The sequence below is a fragment of the Herpailurus yagouaroundi genome, unplaced genomic scaffold (genome assembly GCF_014898765.1).
Source record: "Herpailurus yagouaroundi ecotype Mexico unplaced genomic scaffold, PumYag 295, whole genome shotgun sequence".
NCBI classification, from domain to species: Eukaryota; Metazoa; Chordata; class Mammalia; order Carnivora; family Felidae; genus Herpailurus; species Herpailurus yagouaroundi.
Genome location: NW_024412512.1, coordinates 4,345,623 through 4,358,054, shown reverse-complemented (window position 1 = coordinate 4,358,054; position 12,432 = coordinate 4,345,623). Strand labels below are relative to the sequence as shown.

Here is a 12,432-nt window from a genome sequence, read left to right as displayed (position 1 = left end):
CATAGTAACTCTTTGTTTAACGTTGGAGGAAACTTCTAAACTTGCTTTCCAAAGTTGCGGTGCCATTTTGCATTCCCACCAGCAGAAACGGGTTCCGGTTCTGCACATGGTTGCCAACAGTTGGCATTGGGTGGGTGGGCGTAAAGTGCTGTGACGTTGTACTTCCCACTTGCACGTCCTTGATGATTAATGACATTGGGCATCTTTTGACATGTTTAGTGGCCACCTGTCCATCTTTACAGAAATGTTCCATCAAATCCGTAAATTGAGTCATTCGCTTTTTTATTGTTGAGTTGTAAGTGTTCTTTACATATTCTGGCGACAAGTTCTTAAACCGATACGTGATTCTTTTTTTTTAATTTTTTTTTTTTTTGAGAGAGAGAGCAGGGGAGGGGCAGAAAGAGAGAGAGGGAGAGAGAATCCTAAGCAGGCTTCGTGCCCAATGTGGAGCCTGACATGGGGCTTGATCTCATGACTGTGAGATCATGACCTGAGCCGAAATCAAGAGTCGGACACTTTACTGACAGAACCACCCAGATACCCCTAGCAGATACATGATTCTTAAGTACATTTGTCTTTTTACCTGCAGAGTTGACGTTTATTTGCCAGTATCTTTTGAAGGACAAGAGTTTTTGATTTCGGTGAGGTCCATTTTTTGTCATTTCTTTTAATTTGTGGTTTGTGCTTTGGTGTCATATCTAAGAAATCATATCTCAGAAACCTAATCCAAGGGCACATTTATCCCCCCTAATGTTGTGTAGTTTTGGCTTTTCCATTTAGGTGCGTGATAACATTTTGATTTCGTTTTTGTGTGTAGTGTGAGGTGATGGTCTAAGTTCTCCGAAGTGTTGTGTTTGTTTTTGGCGTATTCCATCATTATTTGTTGAAAAGCCTGCCCTTTCCCATTGAGTCACCTTGGCACCTTTATTAAGGATTAGTTGACCATAAGCGTGAGCTTGCATTTCAGGACTGTCTGTCTTATTGATGTCATAGCACAGTTTCGGTCAGTAGCTTTGTGGTAAGCTGTTAAGACAAAAGTCCTGTATCTTTGTTCTTTTATGAAAGGCAGGGATCCGGTGGATGGAGGGACAGGACAAGGAAGTCATCATGGGGGATAGAAGGATTACACGGACTCTGAGCCTGCAGGCTATTTGTGACAGCATGGGAGGGCTTAAGAAAATGACGGGTTCTGAGTTCAAATTCGTATCTCAAAGCAGTTTTCAGAGAATCGGTGCTGTGGATGCTTTTGGTGATTCCTTACCTCTTCTAGCTTCAGGTTGCTGAATTATAGCGTGGCATGAATTCTCACCAGATCTTTGTGTGAAAGTCAGGGCATTTGCTGAGTTAGAGGGACGCTGAGAATGGAAATATTTGGAATGGTGTCATTTGGGAAGAAGACTGTATGATTTTGAGTGCCCGCCCTGAACTTTAGAATCCCACTCAGGCTCCCTTGCCAGGAAGGAAGACACAAAAGGCAGCCCCTTCCCGCCATCTAGAGAGGCAGTAACCTTGCAATAGAAGCCAGTTTTCGCGCTAGCTCCCTCCTTGCCTCCACACCGAAAAGGGAGTGAAGCCTCAAAATTGCTTCAGGAGGCCACTTAACTTACAATGCCAAGCCTTGGGATGAAAAATCGCAAACGACCTATAAGATTTGGGTAATGTAGAAACGGGCAGGCAATCTGGGTCCTACATGTGGGGTCGGATTCCGAGGGTGCTACACCGGGAAAGGAGAAATGAGTTTATCCAGATAGGTGTGCGGACGAGAGGTGTTAGCTTTATTAGACTGGCTCGAGCAGCTGGGGGTTGTTCTGGTTGTAAGTGGGGTTGGTGAACTGGAAGCTGAACTCGGTGCCGGCCTTAGTGACTACAGATGAGATGCCAGAAGGAGAGAGACAGAGCACAGGCCGGGGAGGGGCAGAGAGAGGGAGACACAGAATCCGAAGCGGGCTCCGGGCTCCGAGCCATCAGCCCAGAGCCCGACGCGGGGCTCGAACCCACGAACCGTGAGATCACGACCTGAGCCGAAGTCGGACGCTTGACTGACTGAGCCACCCAGACAGGCCCTAGCATGTTTTTTTTAAGTGGGAGAAAAATCAAGTTCATGTCTTTTAACATGCCCTTTAAATAACTTATTTTGGGGCGCCTGGGTGGCGCAGTCGGTTAAGCGTCTGACTTCAGCCAGGTCACGATCTCGCGGTCCGTGAGTTCGAGCCCCGCGTCGGGCTCTGGGCTGATGGCTCGGAGCCTGGAGCCTGTTTCCGATTCTGTGTCTCCCTCTCTCTCTGCCCCTCCCCTGTTCATGCTCTGTCTCTCTCTGTCCCAAAAATAAATAAAAAAAATAAATAATAAATTAAAAAAAATAACTTATTTTGAGGCCATAGTAAGTTACGGGAAAGTTTCCAAAACACTCCACAAAGAACTCTCCATCCTCTGTGCAGATGCATTTCCTCCGTCACCCGCTGCCCGCCCCCCGCCCCCACCAGATTGTCCGTTAGTCTTTTTCCGAGTAACCTGCAGGCGTTTCGCACAACTATTCCGAGTGTGTATCTTCTCCAGACAAGGACGCTGTCCCACACAAGCAGCACACAAGCCTCCACATCGGCACATCACCATCTCCGCCTGACCATCCATTCCTCGCATCCCATTCTTATTTTCTTTTTTTTTTTAATTTCTTTTTAATTTTTATTTTTGGGACAGAGAGAGACAGAGCATGAACGGGCGAGAGGCAGAGAGAGAGGGAGACACAGAATCGTAAACAGGCTCCAGGCTCCAGGCTCCGAGCCATCAGCCCAGAGCCTGACGCGCGGCTCGAACTCACGGACCGCGAGATCGTGACCTGGCTGAAGTCGGACGCTTCACCGACTGCGCCACCCAGGCGCCCCCCGTTCTTATTTTCTTAAGTGATCCGGTACGGCCCCCCTTTCTGGTCCAGGGTCATGTGCCCTTAGCTGCCATGTCTCCTCAGACTCCTTCAGTCTCCTTCACCCCCTCTCTGTCTCTCTCCCCTGGCCCGGCTTGAAGAACACGGGCCTTGCCTTCTATAGAGTGAGCCCCATCTCGGGTTCGCCTGCTGCTTCCTCTTGACCAGACTGGGGCCATGACTCTGCCACTTAAAGGAGCCACAGAGGGGCCCCATGTAACTGGCCTGTGCGGTTCACTTCCTCACAGCAGTTTGGGACCTGCAGCTCAAAAGCGCTCTGGAGCCAAACCCCAATTTTTTTCTTTAACTTGGAACAGACGATTTTCTGGGTCCCAGGGGTATGTTAAATTATATTGATCATTATACACCATCAGAAGGGAAAGACGGTAGCAAAGTCAGTTTCCTACACAGCCAGTTGTTTAAAATACACCTTGGGGGCGCCTGGGAGGCTCAGTTGGTGAAGCATCTGACTCTTGGTATCAGCTCAGGTCATGATCTCACAGTTGGTGAGTTTGCGCCCCGTGTCGGGCTCTGCTCTGACTGCATAGAGCCTGCTTGGGATTCTCTCTCTCTCCCTCTCTGTCTCTGCCCCTCCCCTGCTCATTCTCATTCTCTCTCTCTCTCTCTCTCTCTCTCTCTCTCTCTCAAAATAAATAAACATTAAAAAAATAAAAATATACCTTAAATAAGCATATTTTTAGCCATTTAGAGCCTGCTTGCTTTGTATATCCCTTGAAACTTTATGCAACATGTGCCATATAAAAGATAAACTCCAGAGCTATAAGAGACCCCAGGCCACTGTGCCCTTTGGAGCCGTCGGACCCCAAAACTCCCTGCCCAGCTGCTGAGCAATCTCACCCAGACAGATAAGCCCTCTTTCTCCTGGGGTGTGAGGGTGGCCCCTTGCCCTCCTCTGGTCCTGGGCGGTTCTCGCCTCTGGAAACTCTCATGCTGTGAGGGACTTTCCCTGCACTGGAACCAAAGTGTTGCCCGCATAAAGCTATTGTCACCTTGTGGTCATGCTCAGACCCGGTCCCTCCAACTCACAACAGCTTTCTTGGAAGGAATGGGACAGAAAGCACGCTATGTTCCTTTTAGCGCGGTCATCAGGAGGTGACATAAACCCTGACCACCTGGTCAAGTTGGTGTCTGTCAGGCTCGCCCACCTTAAATTTATCTTTCCTCCTTCTGTAATTGATCGGAATTTTGTGGGGAGGTATTATGAGATTATACCATCTTCCCCATCGTCAAACCTCCAGCCAGTGACCTTGGTACCCGGTGATGACCCCTGTTTGTCCATCCACCTGCATACTGACTGCCAGACGGAGATTTTCCAATCCCACTATTCCTTCTGTGTTATTGGGGACTTTGTGTTACAATAGTTATAACCAGTTATTCTGTGGGGTATACTCTGTTACTGTCATTATTTGTTTTGATACTCAAATTGCCCCTGACGTGGCCAGCGGAAAGTCCTTCAGCCTGGTTCCTCTGGCCCTCAGCCAGGCCCCACCTTTTGTGTTTTGTTTCATTTTGTTTTAGCACTTTACTTTCTGACACAAGAAGTTCCAGGCTCTTTCTTGGCCCTGGAGTCAGACATTTCCCCAAACATCCCTGGTTCCTTTTAGCAGTAGATGGGATTTAGAAGCCAAGATCTGGGCATTCAGTGTGCTAACTGCTGCTGGGCCCTTGGAGCAGACGGAGATAGAAAACACGTATATATGTATGTATGTATGTGCATGTATATACACAAAACTACGTGAGTGTGTACTTACAGACCTAGTAGATATATATAACACACGTCTACAGTTCTGTATCTGTGTGTATGTATTATAAAAATATGAGTTGTACATAACCTCCAATTCAAATATAATACCTCCTCATTCTAGCCTTTTCCTAAGTTTCTTCTCTGGCAACAAGAAACTTGGCTTCCACTTTTTAGAAATCTATTTACTTATTTGTTCAGTGTATCCAGCCTCCTGACCACACTGTTCCTCTCCTCAGCCTGCCATGTCTGTGTTCCCCTCGGTTCCACACCCTTGGCCTCTAAGCCTGCCCCCTGCCCCCTCCTCACATTCTCAACCACCGTGCTAACTGTCCCCTGCCCGGAACAGAAAATGTCTCTCTTACATATTTTTATATGTAAATATGAATTCTCCCATCTCTATCACACACACATATCTTTTTTCTATAGTGACATATATATTTATATGTAGTCGATTCTTGTTATTTGTGGTAGTTATGTTTATACAGGTGCTGTGAATACTGAATTAGTAAATATTGAACCATTGCTCTTGGGAGAAATACAGAGTCAGGTTCCTGGCAGCCTCTGTCACAACATTTTTGTGAACTGATCGCTACCTGACCTTGTTTATTTGTGTTTTCTGTTCAGGGACACCTTAGTTAATACACATTATTGATCCATTTGCATTGAACTCATGGCCAACAGCACTAGAATTCATGTGTGAATGAAGTTTATCTGACACCTGTATTTTCTCTCCCTGGGCTCATCATAGCCTTCTTGCACTCAGGAACACTAGACAGAGTTTCAGCACTAGACTTGGGGGCCACTTTCAACAGTGAAATCACCCAACAAACATGCAAAAACACGGTGCTAAACAGACCCCCAGAAGGACGTGCATTTACATTGTGAGCGCAAGCGAGAAGGCAAGGCAGTGCTGCGTTTGACCTCAGCTGAGAATGTGAATGTTGGGCACTTCAGACTTTTGACTGCTCTGCGCATGTCCACAGATGACCACAAAAGTACAGGGAGCATTGACTTGGGGGTTACAGGTAAGTTTTAGTGAGTGCCAAACTTGCAAATACAGAGTCTTCAAAAGAGGAAGATTGACTACACTTACATATTAAAAAAACAGACCTACCAGATGGGTAAGGAAGCCCACCAAAAATGACTTTACCCTTATATGCATTATTATCATTATTATTACAAGGAGAATGTCTTCATACATTTCTGATCTATTCATACTTCTACATAGATATATAGATATAGATATATATTTAATGTTTATTCATTTTTGAGAGACAGAGCATGAGCGGGGAAGGGGCAGAGAGAGAGGGAGACGCAGAATCCAAAGCAGGTTCCAGGCTCCGAGTTGTCAGCACAGAGCCCGACATGGGGCTCGAACTCACGAACCGCGAGATTATGCCCCGGGCCCAAGTTGGACGCTTAACCAACTGAGCCACCCAGCCGCCCCTTTACTTTTATATTTTAAAAAGAAAAGGGGCCCTGGGACACATGTGGGTATCTAGAACCTTAAAAGACTGGAAATTCTCTTCCTGTCCTAATAGGCTGTCCTCCTTTGGCCTGAGAGGTGCCTCCCCCACTGGTCTTTCAGGGACCAACACTGTGGATTTATTGTGTCAGCTTTGATCTGCCTGTATATGGACTTGTGGATGAAAGAAGAATGAACTTTTTTTTTAAGTTTTTATTTATGTATTTTGAGAGAAAGTGTGTTGTGAGAGGGGCAGAGAGAGAGGGAGAGAGAGGATACCAAGCAGACCCCTCGCCATCAGCGCAGAGCCCGATGCAGGGCTCGAACTCATGAACCGTGAGCTCATGTCCAGAGCTGAAACCGAGTCAGAGGCTTAACTGACTGAGCCTCCCAGGTGCCCCTGAACTTCTCTCTTCTTTAAGTTTCTGTTATTTTGGACCTTAGGATAACAGCGAGACTCATCCCCAGAGATGGCATTCATCAAGAATCAGCTGTTAACCGAGACTTGTGGGTGCTTCGATGATACAGTTTACCTGTTTCGAGGGCTTTTGGGTATCAGATGCTGCACTCCGTTTGCGTTCTCTGTGTACCTTCACCTGTGATGGTGTGAGTCTTCCACAGCCACACTGTGAGTGGCGGTGGGGGGGGGGGGGGAGGATTACAGAGCCCCACCCCCTCCAGACTCAGAAGGTTGAACTCACATAGCTAGTCAGAATTTGAACTCAGAACTGATTTCAGAGTCTGAACTTCTCAACAAAGGACAAAATGTTTGAATCTGGCCCCAAATCGGGACGTGGGATGCTGAAGTGCTTTATTATCGGAACTTATTGGAAGAGTTTCCAGGTTGCTTCTAGGAAGATGAGTTGGCTTGGGGACCCACTTCCTCAGACGTGCGAAGGCTTTCCTCCCATCCGAGTACTAACCAGGCCTGACCCTGCGCAGCTTCTGAGATCAGATGAGATCAAGCGTGTTCAGGGTGGTATGGCCATAGACTTGTGAAGGTTTTTCTTTCTGATGCCTCAGCCCTCTGGGGAGAAAAAACTCGAATCTCGAATTGGAACCCACAAGATGAGAAGTTCTTTTTGTTTTTTATTTTTTTAAATGTTTATTTATTTTGGGGAGACAGAGAGACAGAGTGGGGGAGGGGCAGAGAGAGAGGGAGACACAGGATCCGAAGCAGGCTCCAGGCTCCGAGCTGTCAGCACAGAGCCTGACATGGGGCTCAAACCCATGAAGCACAGGATCACGACCTGGGCTGACATCGAACACTCAACCAACTGAGCCATGCAGGTGCCCCGAGAGGTTCTTTATAGGCTTCCCCATAAGTTTCCCTGGGATCATGCCTTGAAGGTTCACAGGAATTCAGAGATCTATGATGATCCAATATATTCCTTCAAAAGGCATGGCGGGTCCCTGAGGGGGCACCTCTTCAACAGACTGACCCATGGGGAATCTGGGCTTCTTAAAAACAGGAGAAAAAGCCCCTACCCAGAGGGATCTTCCTGTTGGAAGCTAGAGGGAGAGGAAGGATAAGTTATTACCTGGAGAGACTTGAAATCTGTGTGCTCATTCTCTGAGATCCCACAGTTACCATAGGATGAAAATATTCCTGAATGAATGTATTAGTTTATAAGTTAGAAAAACAATTGAATCCCTCTCCAGTAAACTTTAGAGCAGTGCTGTCCATGAGAAATATCATGTAAGCCACCTATGCAATTAAAAATCTTCAGAGCACCCTGGTGGCTCAGTCGGTTAAGCATCCGACTTCAGCTCAGGTCATGATCTCATGCTTTGTGAGTTCGAGCCCCACGTCGGGCTCCAGTGCTGACAAGCTCAGAGCCTGGAGCCTGCTTTGGATTCTCTCTCTCTCTCTCTCTCTCTCTCTCTCTCTCTCTCTCTCTGCCCCTCCCCCACTCATGCTCTGTGTCTTGAAAATAAACTTTAAAAAAAATTTTTTAAATTTTTTTTCTGGTAGCCACATGTAAAAATGTAATAGGTGAAATTAACTGAAGTAATATATTTTTGTCACCCAGTATGTCTAAAATAGTATCATTTCAACATGTAATCAATATTTTAAAATATTAATGAGGTATTTTGTATTCTCTATTTCATACCCAGCTGTCAAATCCAGTCTATGTTTGGACTTATGGCACATCTCAATTGGAATGGCTGCCATCTTGGTCAGCACAGGTGTAAAGGGTCCATCTCCCACCCCCATGTCAGTGTCAGGTGGTCTTTTGCCCAACTGCAAGGTGTAATTGGAAGTCTTGCAAAAGATGTGGAATGATACACATGATTTGTTTAACTGCTGGGCTCCCCCACGAGACTTTGGCAGATGAAGGTGTGGAAGAGTGAGGCCAGACAACAATGAAGAAAAGGTGTGATGGGCCGAATTATGCCTGCCTCCCCCCATCCCCCGCCCCGTCCTGATTCATCTGTGGAAGCCCTAACCCCCAGGACCTCAGAATGTGACTGTATTTGAGGATAGAGTCTTTACAGAGGTGATCAAGCTAAAATGAGGTCATTAGGGTGGGCCCGATCCAGGATGACCAGTGTCCTTGTGAAAAAGGGAAATGTGGACACAGAGACGAGCCTCAGAACAAGCCAACCCAGCCGGTACCTTGCAGGGTACTTGGTTGCAGAAGCCCCGGCAGGCTGCTACAGGTGAGCTGGCTGGGGGCGTCAGCAGGCGATGATTTGAACATGAAAAGTTTACCAGTGGCTTTTAGGACAACTGAGAATTTGTTGTGCCGTCCGTCTGCTCTTGCATCTAGCTGGGCTCCCACAAACCTATCAGGGACCCTTGGTGTTATGGGAGCTCCTGTGGATGAGACTTGGGGAGAGGACAGGGGTTGGTAGGTGGGAGTTTTTCAAGACCCCATCCCTTACCATCTGCGATGGGCCAGCATGCATCATTCCTTGGGCTCCTGGCAAGTAGCACTCTCCCCCCACGAACGTTCCCAACAAAAGGCCTCCTCCACATGAGCTACGAAACATTTGAGCATTTTAACAGCAAAACCTGGTCCTGGATGGGAAGATTGCTTCGCTCCTTCTCCGAGACGAGTAGAAAAGGCAGGAGGAACAGCTAACAGCCTTGGCAGCCAGCCAAGAAGGAGTGTGCACGGCTCGCCATGACCCTGGTAGAGAAAGCATGACTTGAGGCCAGAGCCAGGGCCCCTGGGAGCTGCGCGCGCGCACACGCGCGGCCTCTGCAGCCCCGCCCACAGCCCCGCCTGCCACACAGGGGAGACCACCTCCGTTGGCCCCGCCCAGCCCAGCCCAGCCACTCTCACCGTTGGGACAGCTGAGAGCTGCTCCGCCAGAGAGGTCAGTAGTAGAAGCTTTCAATTAGCCTTTTGTATTTCTGGGCCACAAAATGTCTCCTAACCTTTGTCGTCGGACCTATCGAGAAAGGAGAAACCAGTTCCAATGTGGGGATGAAATAAAAGGCCACATGTCCTGGGGGGGGGGGGCAGCAGGGTCCCCGTGTTGGGGGCTGGCTCTCCCATCGACTTCCTGGGTGTGTTTCCTCCACCTTCAGTGTGGGGAGTGATGAACTCTCCCTCGCCTTGGGCTGTAGTGAGGACTCTGTGGGCTGGCAGGTGCACAGCACGCTGAGCTCTGTGCCTAATGTGGACGGCGAACCCAGCAAAGGGGGTGCACCGCCCCCTCATCTTCCAGGTGAGGAAACCGTCTCAGGGCCAGTAGCTCTGAGGTGGCCCAGCATGTGCCCGGCAGGGGCAAGGCATGAATTCGGGAGTGGTCTGATCCACGGCCCAGGCTGCTCGTAGGCTCTGGGTCACTGTGGGGTTCAGGCTTCCCCAGCCGTGTCCTGAGCAGCCCCATGAGGGCTGCATTTTCAACTCGTAGTTGAAAGGACCAAGGCTTGGAGGGACAAGTGCCCCCTCGAGGGACAGGATTTGAACCCAAGTTGTTGGAGGCTGTGTGTTTGCCGTCACTCTAACTCTTTGCTGTTCATGCCATCAGACTACAGCTGAGTGCTGAGAGCAAGCCCCAGAAAGGACATTGGTAGGAGGCAAGACCTCCGCCCATCCTGGAGGGGCGGGGTGCAGGGGGCAGACAGACCAAAATCAGCCAATACATGGGGTAACTCCAGATGATGATGTGTTCCAGGGACAAGATGGCGGCAGTGTAGGAGGCGTGCCCTATGAAGGGTGTCAGTGAGTCACGTTAGCTAGGATGGCCAGAGGAGGCCTCTCTGAGGAAGTGTGCGGTAAGGTGAGACCTGTAGGTGAGGCCTGGACAATGAGAAGGAGCCAAAGAATTGAGGGGGAAGGGCATTCTAGGCAGTGGGCACAGCAGGTGCAAAGGCCCTGAGGCAAAATTTGCCTGGGGAGTTGTGGGAACAGCAGGGAGGCCTGTGCAGTTGGGGTAGGGTAAGTGAAAAGGGAGAGGTCAATAGAAGGGTCATGCAGAGTCATAATGAGTTTGGCTTTTATTCCTAGAGTGAGAGACATGCTGCCCTGGGTAGAAGGGACCTTGTGTGTGTGGGGGGGGGGGAGAGGATCTGGGACACCAGTGAGCTGGAGGTGGACCCCCTGACCCCCAGAAAAGGACACATCTCCTTAGAGCCCGTGTAGTCCTGGACACTAGCCAGGCACCAGCCTCCAAGTGCCAAAGACCACCTACTCTCCAGACTGCTCACCCAACTCTCCACTGGGGACAGAGAAGTCCTTTTCCAGGATGGCCCACTTCTGGATCCTCTGTGCATTGGAGATGGCTTCCTCATTCACAGCATCTATGCCCTCCTGGATGGCCTTGTAGACCAGGGGGTCCTGCAGCTCCAAAATCTCAGAGACAGTGGACACGTGGCTTCCCAGTTGCCGGCAGAAGTTGATGGCCTCCGAGCTTAGCTCGTCCAGTGGCTCTCCAGTTATCCCGTCCATCTTACACTGCCCCAGGAGACCCTCGTCACCACACCCAGTGACCGCACACGCTTCCTGGCCACCCCTGCGGACCAGGAAGCGGGTCTTGGACCCACAGGGGCGCACCCTCCGGACCCTGGGGCAGAGCCCCCCCCCCCCCCCAGGACAGCAAACCCACGTTACCTTCAGTGTCAGCAGGATGCTCAGAAAGTTTGCCTTCTCTCCCACTAACATGGCATGACTGATTATGGGAATCTTCTCTTTAACCATGTTCTCAATGGGAATAGGGGCCACGTTCTCACCGCCGGCTGTGATGAGGATTTCTGGAACAAAGCATGGCTCGGTGAGGTTTCAACAGAGACAGTACAAGAGCCCCGCCCCCTCGAGGATCAGAGGGGACGGATGCTGGCACAGATGACCACCCTCTTAGAAAACCCCAGAAGCAGAGGAGGACCTCTGCCCAGGGCCGGGACTCCCACCATGCCCTTCTCTAGCCCACAGACCCAGCGTCACTCTGCTCCTGTTCCCTCGCCTCCTTGAAATTCCCGGCAAATGTCCGAGTCCTGTGCACAGGACACTTGGACAGCGCTGTATTAATCCATCGCCAGTTTCTTGGTCCTCTGTACCCTGATCCAAGCCCTCCAATGTGTCTTGCTTGGAAGCCAGTGACATGCTTCTGGCTGTGCCCCGTGTCTCTGTCTCCTGGTTTTTCTGCCACTTGGCAACCCCCAAAAACCTAAGTCCTTAGGTGGCATCCCTAACTTGGGCAGACCTTAAGAGAACTGCGTCACTTTTACTCCCAGCCACTCACATTCTCCAGGAGCTCCTCCTCCCGCCCCGGCTATGTTCCCCACTTGCTCTTTCGTCCAAGGATGCCGGCTGCCTCCTGTCCCACCCACCCAAGATCTGTCTTATCTTTCAGCTGTCCGTACCGAGGTTGTTGCGGCAGTAGTAATAATACGATTGTGTGACGGACACCTGTGCTGGTGTTTGCCTGTGACTCGTCTTCCGGGTAACCAGCCCTGCTGTTTCCGTAGGGGACTCTTCTCCATCGTGCACGCTTGTGGTTTGGGCCAGGACTGCTAGGATGAGCACGTGGCCAGGTCTGACCAGTCGGCGTATTCCATTCTCTACAGCGATTCATTTCGAAATGGGATCCAGTGAGAGTCAGACCTAAGACTTTTGCTGTCCCTTAGGGTTAGGGTGAGCCTTGACTGTTGGCGGCCATCTTGTCACCAAATGGGAAGAGCCTCTTCCAGAAGGACCCCAACACCAAGGACAGCTCAGTAAGGGAAGGATAATGCCAATTCCTTGTGATGTTGTTTCGGCACCGGGATCCAGCCAGGCCTGAAGTGAGACCTTTTTGGACTTTTCCATTTTTGTGCCAATAGTTTCT

At 49.7% G+C, this 12,432-nt stretch overlaps 1 protein-coding gene across 1 annotated transcript in view; it reads right to left on the bottom strand.

The window, feature by feature from the left end:
* Nucleotides 1-9,132: 9,132 nt before the first annotated feature.
* Nucleotides 9,133-12,432, bottom strand: part of LOC121021361 (long-chain-fatty-acid--CoA ligase ACSBG2-like) — a 36,919-nt gene continuing 33,619 nt past the window's right edge. The window contains exons 12-15 of the mRNA XM_040461664.1: nucleotides 11,220-11,371; nucleotides 10,817-11,063; nucleotides 9,444-9,552; nucleotides 9,133-9,287 (exon numbers count right to left, since the gene is read on the bottom strand). Of these exons, the coding sequence (XP_040317598.1) occupies nucleotides 9,479-9,552; nucleotides 10,817-11,063; nucleotides 11,220-11,371 (473 nt within the window). The 3' untranslated portion in view covers nucleotides 9,133-9,287; nucleotides 9,444-9,478. The remainder of the gene's footprint in view (nucleotides 9,288-9,443; nucleotides 9,553-10,816; nucleotides 11,064-11,219; nucleotides 11,372-12,432) is intronic.